The sequence below is a fragment of the Lithobates pipiens genome, unplaced genomic scaffold, assembly GCF_037356315.1.
Source record: "Lithobates pipiens isolate NorthernLeopardFrog02 unplaced genomic scaffold, aLitPip1_a1.2 Scaffold_1, whole genome shotgun sequence".
In the NCBI taxonomy this organism is placed as follows: Eukaryota; Metazoa; Chordata; class Amphibia; order Anura; family Ranidae; genus Lithobates; species Lithobates pipiens.
The window spans coordinates 168,529,255-168,555,156 of NW_027507685.1; the positions used below are offsets into that span (position 1 = coordinate 168,529,255).

General features: G+C 45.7%; 1 protein-coding gene across 6 annotated transcripts in view; it reads right to left on the reverse strand.

Annotated features, from left to right (window-relative positions):
* The window catches only part of L1CAM (L1 cell adhesion molecule), a 671,411-nt gene that overhangs the window by 285,030 nt on the left and 360,479 nt on the right, over positions 1 to 25,902 (reverse strand). For all 6 annotated transcript variants that reach the window (XM_077478852.1, XM_077478851.1, XM_077478850.1 and 3 more), the window contains one exon: positions 24,215 to 24,381. In XM_077478852.1, the coding sequence (XP_077334978.1) occupies positions 24,215 to 24,381 (167 nt within the window). The remainder of the gene's footprint in view (positions 1 to 24,214; positions 24,382 to 25,902) is intronic.

A 25,902-nucleotide genomic window follows, 5' to 3' on the forward strand; every position in this document is an offset into this window, starting at 1 on the left:
AATTATCTAAACTCTATTCCCCTGCTTTACAGTTTGATAAGTTTAAAGCAGATACCCTATTCTCTGATATTAAACTTCCCACACTAGAACACGAAAAATATTACCTTTCTCGAAAACCCCATCACTCCATTAGAAGTCCAAAATGCTATTAAATCATTGAAACCTCATAAAAGACCGGGTCCTGATGGGTTTTTGGCATCATATTTTAAACAATTTATGCCTATCTTAACACCTATATTGACTAGGGCCTTTAATTCTTTACTAGATGGACACTCCTTTAGACTTGAATCATTAACCTCCATTATATCTATGCTTCCTAAACCTAAATCGGATACCACCTCTTGGTCTAACTACCGCCCTATATCCCTATTAAATCTGGATATTAAAATATAAGAGAAAATTCTAGCAAATAGACTAAACTCCATCATTGGTAAACTCATACACCGTGACCAAACAGGCTTCATGCCCATGCGTCAGACGAGAGACAATATTAGAAGAGCGCTTTTATTAACACATGCAGCTAAAACAAGGCATATTCTGACCTGCCTTCTATCTTTAGACATAAAGAACGCATTTGATTTGGTAACCTGGTCATATATGCAGTTTCGGTAATAATTTTTTATCATGGGTTTCTTCCTTATACAGCAATCCAAGGGTATACATTAAATATATGGGTTACAAATCAAACATGATAGAAATTAGAAGAGGGACCAGACAGGGTTGTCCCTTATCCCCTTTACTTTTTGCCCTACTTATCGAACCCTTGGCTGATTTAATTAGAAATAATCCCAATATCAAAGGAGTGGAATTAGGTGGAATTAGGTGGACATCAGCATAAAATTTGTCTCTTCACAAACGATATACTTATCTTCTTAACCCATCCTCATATCTCTGCTCCTAATCTTCTAGACATTTTAGATAAATTTGCCCATATCTCATGACTCCACATTAACCCTCATAAATCGAATGCACTTAATGTTTCCCTGTCACAAGATGAACTACAGCAAGCCCAAACGTCACCATTTAATTGGATAACACAATTCTTTCCATACCTAGGAATACAACTCACATCCTCATTTTCAAATCTGTTTACAACAAATTATCTACCATTATTAAAATATACTACAGGCTTAATGAAACAATGGTCCTCTCTCCCCTTATCTTGGCTAGGGAGGATTAATGCCATAAAAATGTCTATCTTACCAAAATTTGTATACCTATTTAGGGTACTTCCTATTTCATTACCGTCCTACTTTCAAAGACTTTTACAACGCAGAGTCATGTCCTTTATTTGGGGTGATACTAAATCAACACTCTTTTTGGATAAACTTAGTGGTGGATTAGGATTACCTAACTTCTCTTCATACTATTATGCAGCTCAACTATCGCAATTACCTAAATATCATACGAGCTTGAATCTCCATTATGGGTTGCTATTGAATCTATTGACATTGACCCCATTTCCGTGTCTAACGTGTTATGGTTAGCCCCCAAAGATAGAACTCATATCTCCAACCCCATAACCAAGCATTCCCTTCTTATATGGGACAAATTCAGAAGTTCTCTTAAACTTTAATCTGCACATAATACCCTCCTCTCCTTCATTAAGAACCCTGCTTTCTATCCTGCCTGGAAATTTCCAAAATCATTTATAGCCTGGTCTTCACAAAATTTGGTTCCTTTTCACGATTTAGTCCCCACCAACTCTTAACTCTATTCCTATTGACACTCTACCTTCCTACACTATGAAATGGTCACTTGATTTGAATAGAACATTTAGTAAAGACGAATGGAACAGTATATGGTTAGCCACAAAAAACTCCTCTCCAAATTGCTACGCAATAGAAACCAATTTTAAAGTCCTAGCTCGTTAATGCTATAAAAGGTATTTGGTGCCAGCCAGAATAGTTAAATTTATCCCCTCTTACCCAACAACGTGTTTTCGAGGATGCTCATCACCAGGTACCCACTTTCACATTTGGTGGCAATGCCCAATTGTTCAAACCTTCTGGATAAAATTGTTTGATATGGCTTCTAAAGCCTTGGAAACTCCAATATCTCCAGACCCGGCCATAGCACTTCTAAATCTTAAACCTCCTAGACTCAATTTCAATTACTAGTACATCTCACAACTGCAGCTAAACAAACCATAGCTTAGGCATGGAAATCCCAGACGTTGGTTGTGCCCGAAACTAAACATCGAATGAATAGGGCTCTTATCTTTAATAAAATGTTGTCTATTGAGAATAATAATATGAAAAAATACAATAAAATCTGGCAACCATGGGTTAAGCACCTTCTATCTACAAACTTTGATCTATCATTGTTGATGCCTAATTGATACTCCTTACATCCTTTTACTATTATCTTTTTTACTTCTAGGTGCTTCTGGGGCGGGGGCTAGACCAATACCAGGAGAAACTTTTCTTATCTTCTTTTCTTTCACTTGCTCTTTCTCTCTCTTCTTATCTTCTTCTTCTACTCTTCTTCTTTTCTTTCTTCTTTTCTTTTTACTTACTTTTTCATATAATAGTTATTGATTCACTCCTTTTACTCACATATATATCTTAGAATCTCTGTCACTCATACTTGGCTGATTTCTCATTTATTATAGATTCCTTATGTTATCAAATATAGGATAAATGAGAATCATATAGGCTGCTACATAACTTTCTTTTTCCTCTTTACTTTAATTAATATACTTTTAGTCTCGATACATTTTATCTTATGTCCTAAAATACCCACACGCGTTCACAGCTTGAACCCAATTGGGGTGAACGTGTGGTTGGGAATTCAGAGATGTTTATTTAAAGTTACATTAACATTCCTTCTTCTTTGTATATTAGTTGTCAAATATTATATCTATATTTGCGCAAATGTGATTATATCTTAGCCCTTGTACACACGGTCAGATATTCCAATGGACAATGTCCGATAGGACTGTGTTGTCGGATAATCCGATAGTGTGTGGGCTCCATCGGACTGTTTCCGTCGGAGTATCCGACAGACCAAGTTTTCCAGCTGGGCTATAAAATTTTCCAACAACATGATCCGATCAGACTTTGTCCGATCATGTGTAGAGAATTCCGATCGGACAAAGTGCCATGCATGCTCAGATCAAATTCCTAGACCAAAGCGATTGGCTACTAGCCTGAACGTAGTCCCATCCTAACGAAATAACGTCATCACGTTAAGTACGATCGGATTTTCTGACAACTTTGTCTGACTGTGTGTATGCAACAGTTTCGGACAAAATTCGTCGGACAAAATCTGTCAGACAAAATCCGATAGATTTGGTTGTCGGAATGTCCGACCGTGTGTACAAGGGCTAAGAAGTTCTGATTATATTGTTGTGTATCATATCCCATGCTTGTGATTTATTTTCATTTCATTTTCTAGACATTATTTGTCTTTTCCTGTATAAAACTCAATAAAAAGATTGAACAAGGAAAAAATAAATAACAAGGGTTTGGCTAGCTGACAGACAGACATGAGCACTCTGGCACTGCTGACGCACAAATTGTGATCTTTTCTTTTTTTTTTTATCAGTAATGGAGCACAACAGGCAAAGTGGACAGGATCCAACAATTCTAAAAGGGAAAAATAAACTTTTTCCATTGAGGCCCCAAGCAGGCCACGTCTCGCATTTCAAGATGGAGTTAGGATGGGAAGACTCTTGTTTCCTGCCCTCATCTGCTATATACATCACCTCCAGAGAGGACTGACTCTCATTCAACAGAAACCTCAGAGGTCAAGGTCGAACAGACCATGACCACTCTGCTTAAAATTACTGCTGCATTACAAAAGATTGTTGCTTCACGACACAAGTACATCCAGGCAATCTGGACTAAGCTTGACAATATGCAGGTAAAAAAAAACAATTCTGTTCTTTTTTTCTTTTTAATTCTTTTGTCCAAAATCCTTGTCCTCCTTCCCTATACCTACTGTTCGAACCGCAGTCCCTTTGCGCTTATTGAGCCGCCACTTTGCTTTACACTACACCATTCCCTGCATCCCTAATGGCTCATGCGACTTTTGTCTCCCTGAATGCAAAGGACAATAATGAACCTAGAAATAGGAAACAATTCCTTCATTGCATGTATAAACAGAGTATAAGCACAAGGTGTTATGATTAGCATACAAGCCTCCCTTCCATTTACGTTCAGTGTGAAAGAACACTAAAAGAACATATGTTCACCTTGGCCAACCTATACTTTGTTTACCTTGCCCAACATATAAGTTCTAATTGCCCTCCCTAACAAAAATACTACAATGCTTAGAGGACTTCATTTAAGGCATTCTCCTAGGGGCTGACTTCAGTTTTGAAAGACACTTCTTCTGAGATGTCCCTGGTCTCTTGTTCAGCCCTGAGCAGACTGAAATTTCACCTTCATGATCTGCAATAGTGAATCTTGCCAAATTATGCACTCCTCTGCATAACTTGAAGCTTGTGCCACCTACTACTACACCTACCTACACTACTACTACACCTACCACTGTGGGGGGGGGGGGGTGACACCTGTCAACAGGGGCACCGCCACCACTGCTTGCAGGATAAGGGGGTGGGCAGGAATCCCCCAATCAGGCAGCACTTGTACTGTCAGCGCCTGCCCAGAGGAGCAGGCTCGGTGGCTCTATTTCTCATCACAGTGAGCTTGGGCAGTGGTGATATGTGTAAATCCCTCTCTGTTTGCAGCCCAGTGGGAAGAACTGACAGTGAACGTCTGCTACATTAAGCATCGAGGAAGGGAATAGTGACTCCACCCTTCTGGACTAATGAGCGCCAATAGGAGAGTGGCTGCCTTTGCCATCCAATGTGAGAGAGCAGGCGGGTCTCCAAAGGGCTCTGGCGCTGAAGCATGCACAGGTGAAGGACTGTGGATAAAATGATATAGGCAGCTGTGGAAGTGTCCCTGGATTCTAGAAGAAAACTGAGGGTGGCAAGTCCTGGAAACAGTTAGTGTATTTACAGAACTACAGTGTCAGCAGGGTACAGACTGGTCTTACACCCTATAAGCCATCTTGTACATTATATACAGAGCAGTCTGTACCTTGACACCTTTCTGAACATTATATACACTGGTTTGTATATAATGTACAATATGGTTTACATAGTATATGACCAGTCTGTACTCTGCTGACACCCTATTGTACATTATTTATAGAGCAGTGTATATAATGTACAGAACGGTGTCAGCAGGGTAGAGACTGGTCTGAATATAATGTACAGCACGGTGTATCAGAGCCTGGTGATGCATGGGAGCTGAGCCCGGCTGCGTGTGGAGGTGGTAGGGCCACCAGAACTATTACCTGAGGAGGGACACCTGCATTAAACTGGGGGGGGGGTTAAGACCCCCCCAGGATATGTGCTGGGGCGCACTTTGGGAGAAGAAAGGATCTATGCTAGAAGTGGAGGTTGGATTTGAAATCCAAGCCCCCACAAGAGAATAAGCCCTCTCACCTCCCAAAGCACCCCAGCACAATTCTGCCCCCCCACACACATCCTTACAAGCACAAGTGGAGAGGAGTGTGTACACTGAGGGAGGGGGATCTTTATGGAGGGTGGGGGTCAGTACTTAGTGGAGGGGGGATCTGGACTGAGGGATGGGGGTCTGTACTTAGTGGAGAGGGGGTCTGGACTGAGGAAAGGGATCAATACTTAGTGGAGAGGGGAGCTCCACACTGAGGGAGGCAGGTCTGTACTGAGGGGGCACTATAGTTACTTGGTGGAAAAGGGGTGACACCATGTTTTACCGCACCATGTGACACCAACCCTAGTGACACCAACCTTAGTGACACCACAAAGCATGTGGGCCCTGGTGCCCACCCCCCCCCCCCCCCCACTGCCACCCGCTGCTTCCACCGTGCACCAATATCCTCCCAGTTGCTGTCAGCTGCACGTTCACACAAGGTGGGGGCAGGCAGGCCACACTCTGACCTGCTGGGTGAAAGTGGTGGGGTTGAATTTAAAAGAGGAGACTTGGTGGGCTTTCTGTCTTCTAGACTCACATACAAGCCCACCACTTTCATCTGGCAGCTCAGAGTGTGGCCTGCCCTCACCTTGTGTGCATTTCTGAGGAGGGCAGAGAGGGGCTGTACTGGCCTGTACGGGGAGGGGGCAGAAAGTGCACTCCCTTAATCAGAGCCGATGACTGCAGCAATGCCTCCACCCTGCTCTGCACAACACTAGATCCTGTAGACTAGGTGATGCAGCCACAGGAGAACACATGTGGAGCAGGATGGACAACTGTCTCCTCAGATCAGTCTCATTTCCTGCGCCCTACAACTTCCGATCACCTCAATTCCGGCACCTTCCCACCTTTGATCAGCCCAATTCCTGCACCTTCCCACCTCAGATCACCTCAATTTCCTGCACCTTCCCACCTCAGATCACCCCAAATTTTGCACCTTCACACCTTGTATCAGCCCCAGTTCCTACACCTTTAGACCTCAGATCAACCCAATGCCTGCAACTTCACAACTTATTCCTGCACCTTCACACCTCAAACCAGTCCCAGCTCCTGCACCTGTAAAAAAGTAGTTGTCAATAGCTAGTTAATTGGGAGATCGGCTTGGGAGTGTACAGGGGTCAGTAGGGTGGAGAACAGGGTTCAGCAGGGTGGTCAACATGCAGGGCAGAGGACAGGGATAAGTAGGACATTGGTCAGCAGGGCATAGGGTGAGGTCAGTGGGGCATTGCATGGGACCAGTAACAGAGAGGACCGGGTTCAGCAGGGCATAGGATGGCATCAGCAGGGCTTAGGACAGGGGTCAGTCAGGCATAGGACAGGAGTCAGCAGGGCATAGGATGAGGTCAGCATGGAAAAGGACAGGGGTCAGTGGGGCATAAAATGGTGTCAGCATGGCATAGGACAGGGCCAGCAGAGCATAGGATAGGGTCAGCAGGGAAGAGGAGAGGGGTCAGCGGTGAATAGGATGGCCTCAGCAGGGCAGAGTACAGTGGTCAGCAGGGCAGAGTACAGTGGTCAGCGGGGCAGAGGACAGTGGTCAGCGGGGCAAAGGGCAGGGGTCAGCGGGGCATAGGGCAGGGGTCAGCGGGGCATAGGGCAGGGGTCAGCGGGGCATAGGGCAGGGGTCAGCAGGGCATAGGGCAGGGGTCAGCAGGGCATAGGGCAGGGGTCAGCAGGGAAGAGGACAGGGGTCAGCAGGGCATAGGATGGCACTGAAAGAGCATAGGACAGGGGTAAGCAGGGGAGAGAACAGTGGTCAGCGGGGCATAGGACAGGGGTCAGCGGGGCATAGGACAGGGGTCAGCGGGGCATAGTACAGGGGTCAGCAGGGCATAGGACAGGTGTCAACAGGGAAGAGGACAGGGGCCAGCAGGGCATAGGATGGCATTGACAGAACATAGGACAGGGGTCAGCGGGCAGAGGATGGTGTCAACAGGTCACTGGATGGTATTAGCTGGGCATAGGACAGGGGTCAGCAATTTTTATTAATGTATATTGTCAGATGCCTCCCATTGTCAGTTTTGCTGCAATGCGCTCGTGCAAGCGCATCCACACAAACAGACACGGTGAAAGACCGGTGGTTGTGGAAAACTTCCCATGGATGTGGAAATCTGCTTGCCGTTTAAGGGATGTTCGTTTATGCCTCACCAAGAGACTGGCCATCTCATGGCAACTGCCTCTACACTCTTGGAAAACAGACCCGCACACATGGTAAACATAGTATAATCAGAAAAAATCAGCTAGGGAGTTAGATGTGTGGTACATGTTTTTTCTGGTTAAAGTTTTTTGGCATGAATTAGGATTTAGCTACTGCACTCAGAGATTTGGCCTCGATATATGGGACATTATGGAGGACCTTGATGGATTTTTGTGTTTTCAAGGATAAGTCTTCATGATTTGGTACAATGTTAATTCAGGTGGAAAAATAAAAAACAGGATTTTTAGAACAGCTTACCTGTAAAATCCTTTTCTTTTATGTACATCAGGGGACACAGAGCCATAGTACTTACTATGTGGGTTATAGGGCCACTGATAGGTGATGGACACTGGTACGCCCTAAGGCAAGAAGTGCACTCCCTATATAACCCCTCCCACTCCTGGGAGTCCTCAGTTTTGTAGCCAAGCAATACAAGTGTATACCAAGAAGGGAGGGACTTCTGTGTCCCCTGATGTACATCAAAGAAAAGGATTTTACAGGTAAGCTGTTATAAAAATCCTGTTTTCTTTTCTTACATCAGGGGACACAGAGCCATAGTACTTACTATGTGGGATGTCCCATAGCAACTGAAGAGAGGGAGACACAACAAAACAGTATGGCAAAAAGGAGGCCAGAGGACTCATAGTGCAGCCTGCAGTATACTGCACCCAAAGGCAATATCCTCATGACCTTTAACATCGATTTGATAAAATCTGATAAACATATGAACCGAAGACCAAGTCGCGGCCTTACAGATCTGAGCCATAGAGGCCTAATAATGCACCACCCAAGAGGCAATAATCGCCCTGGATGAGTGTGCTCTAACATGAGAAGGAAGAATTTTCTTCTTTAGGCCAAAGCTTGAACAATCACTTGACAAATCCATTTGTAAAATAGTAGATTTTGATGCTGCCTGTCCACATTTTGGACCCTCTGGCAGTACAAACAAAACATCTGTTTTGCGAACCTCAGCGGTCGCCTTTAAATAGACTCTAATCACTCTTACTACATCAAGGGAATGTAGTGTCTTCTCTTCCCTAGGTTGAGGCTCTGGGGAGAAAGAAGGAAGAATAATATCTTGGTTGAACTACTTGACCACTGGGCACTTAAACCCCCTTAATAACCAGACCAATTTTCAGCTTTCGGTGCTCTCACATTTTGAATGACAATTACTCAGTCATGCAACTCTGTACCTATATTAAATTTTTGTCCTTTTTTTCACACAAATAGAGCTTTCTTTTGGTGGTATTTAATCACTGCTGGGTTTATTATTTTTTGTGCTATAAAAGAAAAAAGACCCCAAATTCTGTAAAAAAATCAAGTTTTTTTCTTAATTTCTGTTATAAAATTTAGCAAATTAGTCATTTTTCTTCATACATTTTGGGTAAGATTTATACTACTACATATCTTTGGTAAAAATAAGTACAAATTGGTGTATATTATTTGGTCTTTGTGAAAGTTATAGAGTCCACAAGCTATAGTGCCAATATCTGAAAATTGATCACACCTGAAGTACTGATGGCCTATCTCATTTTTTGAGACCCTAACATGCCAGAAAAGTACAAATACCCCCCAAACTACCTCTTTTTGGAAAGAAGACATTCCAAGGTATTTAGCAAGAGGCATGGTGAGTTTTTTGAAGTTGTAATTTTTTCCCACAGTTCTTTGCAAAATCAAGATTTTTTTTTCATTTTTTCCCCCACATAATTATCATATTATCAGGTTATTCCCAAAACACATTCCGCTATTACTCCCGAGTACGGCGATACCACATGTGTGAGACTTTTACACAGCGTGGCCACATACAGAGGCCCAACATGCAGGGAGCGCCATCAGGTGTTCTGGAGCACCCAGGTCAATTTTGACATTTCTCTCCTACATGTAAAAATCATCATTTATTTGCTATAAAATTACATAGAACCCCAAAACATTATATATGTTTTTTTAGCAAAGACCCTAGAGAATACAATGGCGGTTGTTGCAACTTTTTATCTTGCACGGGATTTGCGCAGCAATTTTTGGAACGTGTGTTTTTTTGGAAAAGTTTTGTGCTTTAAAAAAAAAAAAAAGTAGAGTTAGTCCAATGATTTTGCATAATGGGAAAGATGAAGTTACGCCGAGTAAATAGTTACCCAACGTGTCACCCTTCAAAATTGCACACACTCGTGGAATGGAGCCAAACTTCACAAATTTTTTACTGGCTGCATGTTTTGAGTTACAGAGGAGGTCTAGGGCCAAAATTATTGTTCTTGCTCCGAAGTTCACAGCGATACCTCACGTGTGTGCTTTGAACACTGTTTTCATATGTGGGCGGGACTTACGTATGCGTTCTCTTCTGCATGCGAGCACACGGGGGCGCTTTAAGGAAAAAAGAAAAAATATTGTTAATTTTACTTTATTTATTTTAGTTTGAAACTTTTTTCCCCAAAAATAATTTTTTTGATCACTTTTATTACTATTACAAGGAATGTAAACATCCCTTGTAATAGGAATATGGCATGACAGGTCCTCTTTACAGTGAGATATGGGGTCAATAAGACCCCACATCTCATCTCTAGACTGGGAAGCCTAAAAAAAAAATGTAAAAAACGTTTCTGGCTTTGATCGTAGCGGTGAGTCAGTAGAAGCACCAGAGGGTGGCGGGTGGGTGTCCCCTCTCACCTCCCATGAGAACAATCAAGTATTGTTGCTATGGTGTAGGGAATCGCTGGCTGAAAAGGCTGAGATCTGAATGATGCCTGTAGCTGCAGGCATCATTCAGATATCCCCTCATAAAATCAAGAATGTCATATGACGGCCAACGGGCGGGAAGTGGTTAAAATGCATTTTTTTTTAACACAAGGTTGTCAATTTATACAATATATCTAACACATAGCATGTACACAGCAAAAATGACACCCCAAGATAGATTCTCCTACTCCTCCTGCGATACCACTGTGTGAGACTTCCACAGCCTGGCCACATACAGAGGCCGAGTACAGTCGAGTACAGCTGAGCATGGCGGAGTATGGCCAAGTATGGTCGAGTATGGCTGAGCATGGTTGAGCCTGGCTGATCATGGCTGGGTATGGCCGGGCATGGCTGGGTATGGCCAGGAATGGCTGAGAATGGCCGAGCATGGCTGGGTATCACCGAGTATGGCTGGGTATTGCAGGGTATCACCGAGTATGGCTGGGTATTGCAGAGTATGGCTGGATATTGCAGGGTATCACCGAGTATTGCAGGGTATCACCGAGTATGGCTGGGTATCGCAGAGTATGGCTGGGTATCACAGAGTATGGCTGGGTATCGCAGAGTACGGCTGGGTATCGCAGAGTACGGCTGGGTATTGCTGGGTATGGCAGGGTATTGGCGGGTATGCCAGTTTATGGCAGATTATGGCTGGGTATTGCAGAGTAATGGCTGGGTATTGCAGAGTAATGGCAGGGCATTGCAAAGTATTGGAAGGGTATTGCTGGGTATTGCAGAGTATTGGCAGAGTATTGCTGGGTATTGCAGAGTATTGGCAGGGCATTGCTGGGTATTGCAGTGTATTGGCAGGGTATTGCTGGGTATTGCAGAGTATTGGCAGGGCATTGCAGAGTATTGCTGGGTATTGCAGAGTATTGGCTGGTATTTGCTGGGTATTGCAGAGTATTGCTGGGTATTGCAGAGTATTGGCAGGTATTGCTGGGTATTGCAGAGTATTGGCAGGTATTGCTGGGTATTGGCAGGGTATTGCAGGGTATTGGCAGGGTATTTCTGGGTTTTGCAGAGTATTGGCAGGGCATTGCAGAGTATTGGCAGGTATTGCAGAGTATTGGCAGGGCATTGCAGGGTTAATTGGCAGTCAGCAGCGCTGTGGGCACTAAAGATCCAGCTCACAGCGCTGCTGTCACCGATCTTGCCCCTCCACTGTACCGACCAGTGCAGAGAGGGGAGGGATGAACCGGCGTCATGATATGTTTGTTTAAAAGTGATCCGTAGTTATCACGTGGTAAACGGCCGCGATGAGCGGGCGTTTACCGTGATGCGCCGGGTCCTCAGGATGTTCGCGGATGTTCTCGAGTGCGCGACCCAGGGAGCGCGCGAGAGTGGAACTCTAGGAGGACGTCAATGTACGTCCTCCCAAAGTTAAGCAACCGCCCTGTAGCCGTCATTCGGCTATGGGCCAGTTGTTACCTGGTTAAAAGAAAACCTGTTACCACTTTTGGTAGGAATTCAGGATGAGGACGTAAAACCACCTCATCCTTATGCATGATCAAATATGGCTCTTTACAAGACAGAGCCGCTAGTTCTGATACTCTTCTAGCAGAAGAAATGGCAACCAGAAAGATTATCTTTCTTGTCAAAAGAACCAAGGGAATTTCTCGTAAAGGCTCAAATGGCTGATTCTGCAAAGCCAATAAGACCAAATTTAAATCCCAAAGATTAAGAGGTGGCTTGATAGGGGGATTAATCCGTGTTACCCCCTGAAGAAAGCTACGCACCAGAGAGTGGGAAGCAAGAGGCCGTTGAAAAAATACTGACAAGGCGGAGATCTGGCCCCTGATAGTACTCAAGGCCAGCTTAATTTCTAATCCCATTTGCAGAAAATCAAGGATCCTACCTATGACATATTTCCTGGGGTGCCAACCGCTGGATCCACACCAAGAAACATATGCCTTCCAGTCTCTATAGTAAATGATTCTGGAAGCTGGCTTCCTGGCATTAATCAAGGTAGACACTACTGAAGGAGACAACCCACAATCTATTTTGAATGTGGGTCTTAATAGCCAAAACGTTACATTTAGAGCCTGTAAGGTAGGATGGAACACCGGACCTTGTGCGAGAAGGTCTGGCCATAATGGCAGAGTCCAAGGGACTCCTACCGCCATCTTTATGATTTTGGCAAACCAAGATATAGTGGGCCACCAGAATTACCTCCTTTTGTTCCTGCAAAGAAGACGCGGAAGTAGCAGAACTGGAGGAAACGCATAGATCAGTGGAAACTGATCCCATGGGAAGACTAATGCGTCCGTTCAGCATGCTAGCAGATCCCTAGTTCTCAGCACAAAGTTGTCGACTTTCTTGTTGAATCTGGACGCAAACAGGTCCACGTCCGGAATACCCCATTTCCGACATATCGCTAGGAAGATGTCAGGGTGAAGAGACCATTCCCCTGGAAATAATTGTTGGCAACTCAAGTAGTCCGCCTGCCAATTCTCTATTCCTGGAATGAATATTGCCGACAGGTAAGGAATGTTGTGTTCTGCCCAAGCTAGAACATGATTCACCTCTTTTTGGGCTGCACGACTTTTCGTGCCCCCTGGTGATTGATGTAAGCCACAGCCGTGGCATTGTCAGACTGAATCCTGACAGGACAATCCCTTAGTCTGAATGTCCAAGACTTTAGGGCCAGACGTACTGCCCGAATCTCCAAAATGTTGATAGGCAAGTTCCTCTCTAACTTGGAACGTCTCCCCTGGATAGAATCTTCTTCCAGGACTTCTCACCAGACTAGAAGGCTGGCATCTGTTGTCACCACTTACCAGGAAACTAGTAGAAATGATTTTCCCTATTGGAGGTTGCTGGATATCAACCACCAATTTAGGCTCTGACGTACGTCGGGAGCCAAGCGTATTGGAAAATCCAAGGCCTGAACCTTTTTGTTCCAGGCTGACAGGATGATGCTTTGAAGCAGTCTTGAGTGAAACTGCGCGTAAGGGATGGCCTCGAAGGAGGCCACAATTTTTCCCAACAATCTCATGCACAACCGATTGGAAGGATTTTTCCTTGCTTTGATAAGTCAAATTAGTCCTATAATGGAACTGATTCTTGTCTGGGGCAAGAATACCTTCTTCTGTATGGTATCTATAACCAGCCCCAAGTACTGTAATCTCCTTGAAGGTTTTAAGGAGGATTTTCCTAGGTGAGTATCCAACCTAGAGATTACAGGTAGTTTACAGCTGTGATCAGACTCTGGTTTAGACCTGACACTGAATGATCTATTAAAAGAAGATTGTCTAAATAGGCTAGGACTGTTATGCCTTGAGTCTTTAATCTGGCTAAAGGAGGTGCCAACATTTTTGAGAACATCCGTGGTGCTGTAGCTAGACCGAATGGCAGGGCCACAAACTGAAAATTATGATTTTATATTTCGAAGTGTAGAAATTTCTGGTGAGCTGGAAATATTAGCACGTGGAGATATGCATCTTTGATATCGATAGAAGCCAAAAACTCCCCTCCTTGCAGGATGGAAACAACCGATCGGATTGACTCCATGGGAAAGGATCGGATATTTAAGTGCCAATTCAGATCTTAAAGATCTAAAATGGGTCTTACCTCTCTGTTTGGTTTTGGAACCGTGAAAAGGTTTAAATAAAAACCTGTGCCCTGTTCTACTAAGGGAACCTCTGATATCACCGACTGGGATAATAGATGATCCAGAGCTAGAAAGAGACACTTCTTTTTCTCTGGATCCTTGGGAACATTTGACCTTAGAAAACGAGTAGACGGAAACTTTCAAAACTCTGGTTTGTAACATAGAGAAACTGCAGAAGCCACCCATCTTGACATTGTTCCTGTCAGATCTTTGAGAATTGCAGGAGCCTTCCCCCCACCCGAACGAGCGGGGGCGCCTCTTCATAAGGAGGCTTTAGCATTCTGCTTTGTGGGCTTTCTGCCCCAAGATCTCTTCTGACCCTGGTGCTGCCCTTGGGGGTCTTCCCCTTGAACTTGACGGTTGAGGCCGTCGAGACTGCCTAGAGGGTGATGCCCCTGGCACAGGTGAGGCAGCACGTTTAAAGGAGAAATGTTTGAACCTCTTCTTTACTGGTAAAAAAGAGCTTTTGCCATTAGAGATCCTTTGGATGTATTTATCCAGATTGTCTCCAATTAGACGTTCACCATAAAAAGGGTCTTTCATAGCATCTACTGTGAAACATAGTGGGTCTAATGCACCAGCCCATTGCTGGGCCTACTGATCAGGCAGAATTTTAAGTATCTCCACAAACTGTTCCATATTGGTCTGGGATACACCAACTGCAGCAAGAACCGGCTGCGCTACTGAACTTGCTAAAGACATATTGCTTTTAGAAAGAAGTTTCAACTTTTTATCTGTTGGATCCTTTAACATCAGTGCATTATCCACAGGACATGTAGATTTTTGTTCACTGAGGCAATTGCAGCATCAATTGCTGGAACCCCCCCATTTTTTATAAAAATCCTCCTCCATAGGATAAAATGTGGAGAATCTCTTAGGAGGATAATATTGTTTATCCGGATGTTCCCATTCAGAATACATAAGCTTCTTTAGCCATGCATGAGTAGGAAAAACATCTCCAGATGGGGGAAGTTTTAATGATCCCAAATTAGAGGTGGGTTCCTCAAGAGCCTGCGCTGCAGGCAGCAAAAAAGGTTGAATGAACCAATTTAGTAAGTTTGGTCAATTGGGGGATCATAATCTCACTGAACTGGGTATAGAACTCCAGGGGCAGACCATCAGACCCGGGGGTCTTGGAAGTAGGGAGTTGTGACAGAGCCTCTGTTACACAATCAGTAGTGATGGGCGCTTCAAGTTGGAGTTTTTCCAGGGGGGTGAGGGAGGGGAAGGAGACACCGCAGAGGAACGCTGTGAGATCATCCTGGGAGTAATGCGCAGCAGAAGAGTATAGGTCCAAGTAGAAGGACCCACCAAGTCGGGGTCAGTGATCTCAGTACCGGACGCAGTTCTCAGGGACACCACCACCGGGGGTCGGTGGTCCAAATGGGCCATGTAGGGCAGTAATTTACCCGCGCGTTCACCATGTTCAAACAGGCATTGTTTAGTAAAAAAGATACTCTGCCTGGCTTTCTCATGGTGAAGTTGGTACGTAAGCCTAGTCTGCAGCTTCAGAAGGGAGGCGTTAGCCTCCGACGGGTCAGCCTGAAAGGCCAATTCAAGAGCACGCAGCCGCTCCTCCGCTTGTCCAAGCAGACGTTTAGAGGAAGCCTTATGCCTGGATATGCGTGTGGTGAGGATCATGCGGGCGTGCACCTTGAAGGCCTCCCAAAAGGAGCTGTACGATGCAGAGCCTGTGTTTATGTGGAAAAAGTGTTCCCATTCACGCTGGATAGAGTCTAGGTCTGACAGGACAGTGAGCCAAAAGGGGTTGAGTTTCCAGACACGAGGTCCAGGGGAGGTTGGTAGTCGCAGCTTGATCCAGAAGGGGGAGTGGTCGGAAAGTACCCTGGCCTCAAACCCTACGTCTAGGAGGAGGGGAAGGAGAGGGGGCGAGAGGAGTATTAAGTCTATGCGAGACATGGCAGAACGTGAGGGTGTGAAACATGAAAAGTGTGTCAGTGTGGGATGTCTATGTCTCCACGTGTCCGTGAGGGCAAATTCCGCGACGAACTTCCCAAACCTTGTGATACCCAATGAAGGGGACGAGGAGGAAAGTGGGCTCAGCCTGTCAAGCGTGGGGTTTATAACCATATTAAAATCCCCTGCCCAAACAGCAGGCACCAAGGGATACCGGGCCATGAATGCAACACCCCGCTGCAGTACAGCGAAGGAAAATGGTGGGGGGTGTAAAAGGCAAGAATGAGGAGTTCCAGACCCCCAATAGTAGCGTATAAAAACAGTGAGCGACGCTGGGGGTCTGACTGTAGATCATGCAGTTGAAATTGAACGGTTTTAGCGACCAAGACCACAACCCCCCGGGAATTCGAGGTGTGCGGGCTTGATAAAGCCAGCCCACCCATGGTTTTTTGAGACACATCTGCTTTTGTCCCGCTAGGTGAGTCTCTACCAAAATCGAGACATCCGCCCTTTGAGATTTGACATGGGACAGGACTGCCGCCTGCTTAGCCCTGTCTCCCAGGCCCCTGACATTCCACGTCATAAGCTTAAGGGACGCCATAAGGTATGTATGGAGCGTGTGCATAGACAGACCCCCCCGGTCCCACCAACACAGGTACACATAAAGAGGTCAGGCCCATCCAATGCACATCTCGCCACCCGGGGTAAACAGGGTCACCATCTGAGGGCCACAACTAGCGCCAATGTGGCGCAGGGCAAGGGGGAGACCAGCAACCACGGGCACACATGGCAGCGAGTGTAGACACCATTGGGAAGAAAGGAGTACAGTAAAAATCGTAATATAAGTCCATTTGCAGCAAAGGATATGAAGTGGTAAAATGCACATAACAATAAAAAACAAAAATACTGCATTAGCACTGGACCGGCTAGGCAGGTTCAACTCTCCGGCCTCCTCCAAAGGCAGAGGGGCAGAGGCCAGCCAGGGAAACTTGGGCTTACAGGTGGCAGTCAGTGGCGGCATATACGCCAGTGTCCTGGGGTAAGCCTTCGCAAGGGGGGCGAAATAAGCTGAAGGGCACACAACAGTTTCTGGGGGGATCAGCCAGTCCCAAGTAAAACGTGCATGCGAGAGCCGCCCGAGGCACAATAAGACGGCATATGGCATTGGGCCGGGGCATGCAGCCCCAGTGCCGGGGTGCAAGGACAATGTAAAGTCACAAGAAGTACCAGGAGAAGAAGGGGAAAGATGGCAGGGAGAGTGCAGCTAAAAAACTCACACGTCCAGGTCGTGTGCACAGTCCGTAGGCCAAACAAAGAAGATCAAAGCATCCGCGCCGGTAGTTGTGCATCACTGGGCAGGTCGGCCGGCCTCCCCGCGGCGTTCCAGTCAGGAAAAGACGGCCTGCGGGTCCTCAAAGAAGTGCGCCCTACCATCGCTGATCACACGGAGACGGGCATTGCATAGGGCAGGTGGTGTACGCGCAGTTGGCGCTTCGCCTCGGTAAACTTAGCTCTCTTCTTCTGCACCTCCGCAGAGAATTCTGGATACACCGCCACAGTCACGTTGTCAATTGGAATGTTGCCCCGCTCCCGGGTAAGCCTCAGGATGGTGTCCCGGTTGCGAAAGTTAAGGAACTTGGCGATGAGGGTCCTCGGTGGGGCTCCTGCTGGAGGCGGCTTTGCAGCAAGGCGATGAGCGTGCTCCACCACAAAGGAGGAAGAGAATGCCTCTCAGCCATAGGTTGTAATTAGTAGGTTTTCCAGGTATGTGGGGGGGTCAGCACCCTCATACCGCTCAGGCAGACCCACAAAACGAAGGTTGCACCTCCGGAGGCGATTCTCCATATCGTCTTGTTTGGAGAGGATGGTATTCAGCTGGAACGGCAGCTGCTCGGTGGTGACTTGGAGAGGGTGCAGGCCATCCTCCACGTGGCCGACCCGGCGCTCGGTTTCTGAAACCCGCTCCCGGAGCCTGTGAATGTCCTGCCCGATCCTGGATGTGAGGGTCGATTGGCAGAGAGCTATAGCTTCAAGCACGCGAGCGGTGTCAGTAGCAGGTTGCTCGCTTCCCTCAGGGAGTGGGATGGCGCCATCTTCCCCAGTAGGGTCCCGCTCCTCGCGGCGGTATTTTTCCAGCCTGGCAGCGGCACCGGATCGTTTAGGGGGAGACATGGTGGGTAGTAGAGCAGCCCCGAGCCGTTGCAGCGTTCAGAGCTGGTGAAAAAAGCACACAGGATCGGGTAGAAGGATATGCCTCGAGCGGAGCTCCTACACCGCACGTCCTATTCCATGTAGCACCAGACCACGCCCCCCAGACCCCCCTTCTTACCAGAGGATCTGCTTGTGGCCAGAAGAGAGGACAAATTAAGGCTTCTGATACAGCGCTGTTTCCAGCATCAGGCAGTGAGTGCTCAATACAGCCCCCAGTGGTGACATATAGGCATGACAACATTATAACTTAAAAGGAAAAATTCTTAAGACAATCTCTACTTACCTTTCCTCGCTGCAAGGTTATCTGAGATAAACCCAATCTTTTCCCTTCATGGTGGGCTCCAAAACCTTCAGGAACAGGGGGAACCTAGAGGTTTACCCACAATTCTGGACCTGCAACAGCACCCTGCCAGTAAAGACTTTATAGGCTTACTACCAAAAAGTACTGGATCCCAGGGTCCAGCTCTCTAAAAAGAGAAGCATTTGCAAGCAAAACGTTTCTTCAGACACGAGGCCCAGGTACCATTCCTTTAGCCCATGAAAGGATATCTGAACGGATCCGGTCAGCATGGCTAGCCCCAGCAAGGATTGCTTCCAGTGGAGCTCAGCATAGCACAACTTTACTCATGACCAACACCAGACACTGGCGAAAAAACTGAGGACTCCCAGGGGTGGGAGGAGTTATATAGGGAGTACATTTCTTGTCTTAGTGCATGCCAGTGTCCATCACCTATCAGTGGCCCTATAACCTACATAGTATGTACTATGGCTCTGTGTCCCCTGATGTAAGAAAATAAAATAAATATTTTGTCGTGTGTATCATTTTAGTCCACCGGAAAGAACGTTGCTGGGTAAAGCCTAAGCTAGCAACGGAAGCCATTTTTGTTTTTTCTAAGAGTTGCCATGATAATGGCAAAGGAAAGAAACAAAGAAAAGGAAACCTGTTTTTCAACATTGTGTGGGTGGTCCGTGCAATGTTTGGTGTTTCTCTTGTGTTTTTCTTTTTGTATTTTTTTGTATTGTTATCTCAAAGTGGCAAGATATTTTATTGAGTTTAACAGGCTGCATGCTTCTTGCTCTTCCCGATCAAGGTAGAAGAGTAAAAGTGAAAGCAGCATGCTGTCTATTTTTTGTTTTTTAAGTAACACAATATTTTAGATCTTTATGTTTATCTTTTGGATCTTTATGTAAATCAATACGTGTTTTTGTAATCAGTAGTCGTGGAGCCAGGAATTGCAAAATACTCGGGTTCCAGTTTAAGTTTTAAAGTTTTTGCCCTTTTCCTTGGTGTTTGCATCTCCTCCTTCTACAAACTTTTTATCTTGCAGCTCCAAACCTAACCTCACTCATAACTCTTCACCCCTCTCTTCCTCTCCCTCTCAACCCTCTCCTGTAACCCCTACTAATTTAACCATAAAATTATGCACAGTTCTAAACTCCACATCTCTTCTTCCTGTTTGTAATGAGGAAGAAAAGGGGGGGGGGGGGGTAATGGTAAGAATTACATTTTTTTAAACAATACTAACCTCTCCAATTCTAACCAAGTTTGTGACCTAGTAGGATGACATGTTGAGGATCACAACTGTCTTTCTTTCATGGAACTTTAGTCAACAACCATCAGTCTGGTGAAGGCGGATCCCATCCCAGACGCTAAGAACCTTTTTATCGATGGTTCCAGGTATTACACCCAGGGCTTTTTCAGCTGGAACTTGGTGGAACTCAGTTCCACCACCTCTGGCTCAGGGTCTCTGCTCCATGCTCACCACTATCACATGTAAACACAGAAGTCCGGCTTCTGTGTTTACAAGTGACAGCTTGCCTCCCAATGTCTCCCACAGATCTGATGTCCTGAGTGGCCCCCACTGAATGCAGGATAGGGACAAGGGAGATTCAGGTGCCCGGGGTGAGGTGCGGATGTCGACACCCCCACTGGATAATCTCCCCACAAGTGAGAGAGGTGGAGCCAACTACAGTGTGTGTGGGGAGGTACTAAAGCCAACAGGGTGCTTCAGCCTAATACAGAAACAAAAGTAAGACATGTGGAAGATGACAGAGCTTTTAAAGAGGTGGGGAGAAGATGGAGGCAGAGGAGTGTGTGTGTGTGTGTGTGGGGGGGGGTTATTGCATTCAGAGCTGAAAAGGGGTGAAAGTTATATGTGGATGGGGGATGCAGAGATAAGCAACCATGGAAGAAGGCTGAACTCTGCACTCTGTATGTAGTGCACCCCCGAACACTGCACTTTGTTTATAACCCCCCCCCCCACTTCCAAACGTTGCACTCTGTATGTAATGCACTCCTTTAAGAACCTCCCACTGTTAGTGCCATTTCACTACACCCACTATTTGGGGTTTGGAGGGTGTGGGGGAGGGGTCTTTTGAGGGGGTCGTGTTAGAGTTCCTGTACCTATTTTCTGAGAAAAATGCCCTGATTACACCTAAGATGGTAAGCCACACACAGGTTATGCAGTGATTACAGTTGGTGAAGTTGTAAGTTCGGATCAAGGCTCCCACTTTTCTGGTCGGATATTTGCAGAAGTGTGTAAAGACCTCCATATCAATCAAGGATTACACACCCCTTATCCCCAAAGTAGTGGTAAGTTTGAAAGGTTGAATTGAATCCTTAAAAACAAAATCTCAAATATATTAGCAGATACTGGAAAACCCTGGCCCGAATGTCTCTCCATAACCCTCCATTCCATCAGAAATGCCCCTAGACGACCTCACGGGTTATCCAAATATGAGGTTTTGGTCAACCAAAAACAGGTTTGTACTTTCCTCAGCAGCTGTCACCTTTATGCCGCGTACACACGATCAGACTGTCTGGTGGACTTAGCCTGGCGGACAAACCGCTGGACTTTGAAGTGGAGGTCAGCCAGACTTTCCAAACGAGCTGACCTGCCCACATACAAGCAGACTTTTCCAGAGGATTATGGTGGGAGTCCGCCGGACTTTTGAAATGAATGGATTTGCCCACACACGGAGGAAAGTCCGTTCATTTTGAATGCGGCTCCAGGTAGCCGGGACTAGCGAAGGAGGTCAATGTTGCTGCCAAAGGCGGCGAGATTGACACGTTGCTGGCCCCCGTCACCTGGTATAGACTTAAAGGGGAAGCCCTACACCGAAAAAAAATGGCGTGGGGGTCCCCCCCAAGGTCCATATAAGACCCTTATCTGAGCACGCAACCGGCCGGTCAGGAAAGGGGGGGGACGAGCGAGCAACCCCCCTCCTGAGCCGTACCAGGCCGCGTGCCCTCAACATGCGGCCCCTCCACCCCAAAGCACCTTGTCCCCATGTTGATGAGGACAAGGGCCTCTTCCCGACAACCCTGGCTAATAAGGGGGCCCCCAGATACCGGTCCCCCACCCTATGTGAATGAGTATGGGGTACAATGTAACCTGGTGAAAAAAATGTAAAAAAAAAAAACACCACACAAGGGTTTAAAATAATGTATTGAACAGCTCTGGGGGTCTTCTTCCATCTTGGGGGGTCTTCTCGCCGGACTCCTCCACTATCTTCTGCTCTTTTGCTAGATCTTTTACAAGCGGAGGAGCCCGGCTTTCTTCTTCGATGCCGCCCAGGGGTCTTCTTCCGACTTCGGGGGTCTTGTCCCCCTCTTCGGGGACAAGGGACGTGTTGCGCGGCGACTTATATAGGGACAATGGGCGGGGTCACTGGGTGATGTCCCCACCCCTTATGATGTCACAGTCCCAGAGGATGCTGGGACTGTGACATCACAATGGGCGGGGACATCACCCGGTGATGTCCCTATATAAGTCGCCGCACAACGCGTCCCTGCGAAAGAAAGTGTCGAGTCAACATCTCAAGGAAGAAGAACAAGAAGAGAAGGTGGCAGCGACAGAAGACCGGGCCACTGCTAGTAAAAGAGCTGGAAGAAGGAGCGGAGGCCCGGCAAGAAGAATCGAAGAGGGGGACAAGACCCCCAAAGTTGGAAGAAGAGGCGGCGGCGACAGAAGACTGGGCCACCGCTAGTAAAAGAGCTAAAGGAAGAAAGCGGAGGCCCAGCAAGAAGAAACGAAGAGGGGGGCAAGACCCCCGAAGTCGGAAGAAGACCCCCGGGCAGCGACGAAGAAGGACCACCTTCTTTCCCTTTTGGACCTACATGCAAATCTGACATTTCCTTGCAACCCATACCCACCAAACTAACTGGAGGAGACAACTCGCACCTCTCGAGTCCCTCTGTCATCTTAAAATGCTACAAAGACACCTTATATTCCTCTTATACACCCTCCTTTTGGAGGCAACTACCCACGACCCCATGCCCTCACAAGTATCATGGGATAGGGATTTAGAAACAACCCTAACCAAGGAGGAATGGTACAGGACTCCATCCCCCCTTCACAAATTCCCCCCTAGCATTCCAAATACCTGCTGGAGATGCGAGAAGATGGAGAGCACCATGCTCCACATACAGTATGGTGGGACTGTGAAAAGCTTCAACCATTTTGGAGAGAGGTTCATAGCCTCATCGCCCATGTCACTACATTCACTCTTGATTATACTCCTGCCCAGTTTCTCTTACATCACATGTCCCTAGCAAATAAGGATTACTACAAGTCTTTGGCCATGCATATGGTGAACGTGGCTAGATTTTGCATACCTAAACATTGGCTTTCCAAAAGCGCTCCAACAATCAGGGAATGGCTCGCGAGAGTCTCAAAAACAAAAGACATGGAGGAATTAATACATATCTCTGAAGAAAGAATGCACAAATTTCCAATCATCTGGGCATGTTGGACCCATTTCACAACTACCGACCAATACCATCAGTATGTTCCATAGGGTCGGCTTGCGAAAACCGTAATGGGCCTTTGGCTCATCATGGGGGACGGGAGGGGATGGGGAGCGGATACACATGAAGATGCCTAACAAATGCTCCTATTCACTCCACGTCTCCTCCCCATTCTTCCCTTTTTCTTCCCTTCTATCCCTTATGACCAGGCCCTACACTCCCCCATTGGCTCCTTTCCCTTCTTTCTCCTCTTTACTTCCCCCTTTCTTTTCCCTGTCTGTTTTCCTCTCCGTTATATGGGTTGAACACTTGGCCTTCGACCTGAACTACCATACCCCCCTTTTTTTGGTGACCAATTATGAAACACGAGGATACATTATACTCAAAGTTCTGACCTGGAACAAATTTTGTCATACCGTGGGGGGGGGGGGGGGGGGGCTGAAAATGAAAAATAGATCCTCCACCTACTAACGCTGTGCCTTAATCACCTGTTTTGTTCCAGGTCTCTTCATCCCAGGCTGTTCTCATGTGTTGTATCTGATTTTTGTAACAACCATTTCAAGCTAGTATTGTGAATTCATATGCCAATTGTAATGATCTGTTTGTTTCCTTTTTTTCATATTGGATAAAAAATGTTATGGAAAAAAAACAAAAAAAAAAACCTAGCAGTTAACCCCGTGCAGTGTGAGGAAAGCCCCAGTGCATAGGGAAACTTTTTTTGCCTGGAGTTGGGATTTAACATACACAAAATTGTTTATTTCTAAGCATAATCAGTTGTGATACTTCTGTATATTTTATACAACCTTTTGATTTTATATACATTCACATATATTTATAATATTCGATTTTCTTTTTGTATTGTTTATTACATGCTTTACTGTTAGTTGTACTCAAAAGCTTCTAACCTTAAACTACGTGGAGATAGCTATACATTTTCAATTTATTACAATAGTTGCTGAGGCCTCACAGGAGACAGCAAACTCCTAAAATTATTCTCTTCTACAGTTTTCCCTTTCTTTTAAATCTCCAATTTCTGGGAGTTCTTACAGATCCGGTATGCATGTACATTGTCTTTGGCAGAACTGCATAAATCTCAGGAATGGATGGATACAGAGGAACCCTTTAAGTGAATGTAAAACTGCAGCAGAGAAAGATCATGCCCATCTCAGGACTGAATGGACAAATCCCTTGTCATGTAAACCAGATCTCAAATATGGCATTTGATCTTTATATGCAAGTGTTTGCCTGGAAAAAACAGTTCCTAAAATGTTATCCATTTTCATGTAATCTTGAAGCATCATAGGCTATTTTTGGTAAAAACTTACTTCTGACATCTACGTATGCAGAGATGGTCATGTTGCCTTTGCTGTTTGCTGCAGTGCAATAGTACATTCCTTCATCTTCAATATGCACATCTGAGATTTTCATACTCCCATTTGTAAGGATTTCAAAGCCGTCCTTACTCACTACAGAATTCATATCCTTATCATACCTGTAAACAGACATTAAAGGTAGAAGTGTAGGCAGATATAAAATATCACCATTTAAATCAGTGATAATATGTGTAGGTCCCTCTTCTGCTAGAAATATCATTTGGAAATTAGATTGTGCATGTGTATAACATCTTTAGGCATCTTATGTAAAATTAAGACAAAACAATTCTGGGAGGATGTTAATGCACAAATTAAATGTTGACCAAAACCAGACACCCAGAATGATCACATTTGTTCTTGCCCCATCACAAAGACACTATAATTATAGATTTGTGCATTTAACGTATGTTATGTATGTTATTTACCTGTAAAAGGCTCTCTGGTTTAGGCAACCAAAATTCCTTTATGATTCCCCCCAGAAGATACTGTATATTAAGGGTTATGAAAGGAAGAGAAGAGCGGGTGCAGGACCTAGGCTAGCTTGGGGGTACTCCCAGAAGAGGAGAGGGCAATGAAAATGCAAAAAGGGAGAGGTTGTGCTGGAGAATTGACTACTCGATTTTCCTAGCAAGGTCAAAGTCACATTGCAGGTGAATAAAAGAGAGGACTTTTGAATTCCATATCTTGAAATACTGTACAGGGCATAGGCAACTTATTCATACATCATGGTAAAAGCCCAAACCTTCAGGTGATTGGATACTGGCAAGCTTTTTGAGGGCATGGCCCTTTTTGTCAATGCTGGACAAATTTACACATCATGCATATTTTTTTTTTTTTTAAACATGCCCACTAGTGGGATCAGGGGGGTGTGGGTGGTGAGATCTGACTTGGGTTTGTGGATCTTACTTGGCACAATTAGGCTCTTGATATTTTTGGCCTCACGGTATGAAACATTGAGTTTGGATGTCAGGGTGGAACCCAGAAAAGGATCTTCCAGCAGGATGGGCCAATTCTTGATGAAGATTTTTTTTCCATTTGTTTGTAGCTGTCAAGGAACTGGGTGGTAAACCTTGTTGGCTGGGGCCCTTCTGGCGTGTTGAGTTTGGGTGTCAGTTTTGCCTGATACTGATGGAAAGCATCATCTACAAGAGCAGGGGATATCCCTTGTCCAGATATTTTTGGGTTAAGAGTTGGCCTTGGGTCTGGTAATCCTCATCTCTGGTACAATTGCATCTGATCCTGTGGAACTGGCTCTTGGGAAAATTGTTCTTCCATCTTTGGTGGTGGCAACTCTGGTAGTGTACGTATGAGTTTCCTGCAGTGGGTTTCATGTAGTTGGTGGCATCTATCTGTGTGCCACTGTGATCAAGTTCTAGATCCAAGAAGGCCAGTTTGTTGGGGTCTACTACAAAGGTGAAAGCGATTAAAATAGGAAACAAACTGAGTGAGGTTCTCCATGGTGCCATCCCAGATGATTATTACATCATCGATGTAACACCCATAAAAAATTTAGCAGCAAAGGGATTGTTGGGTGTGACGTGGTGGAGTTCCCAATAACCCATTGTTGTATTTGCGTATCTTGGGGTGAAGTTTGCCCCCATGGAAGTGCCTTGGTTTTGTAGATAGAACTGATCTTCAAA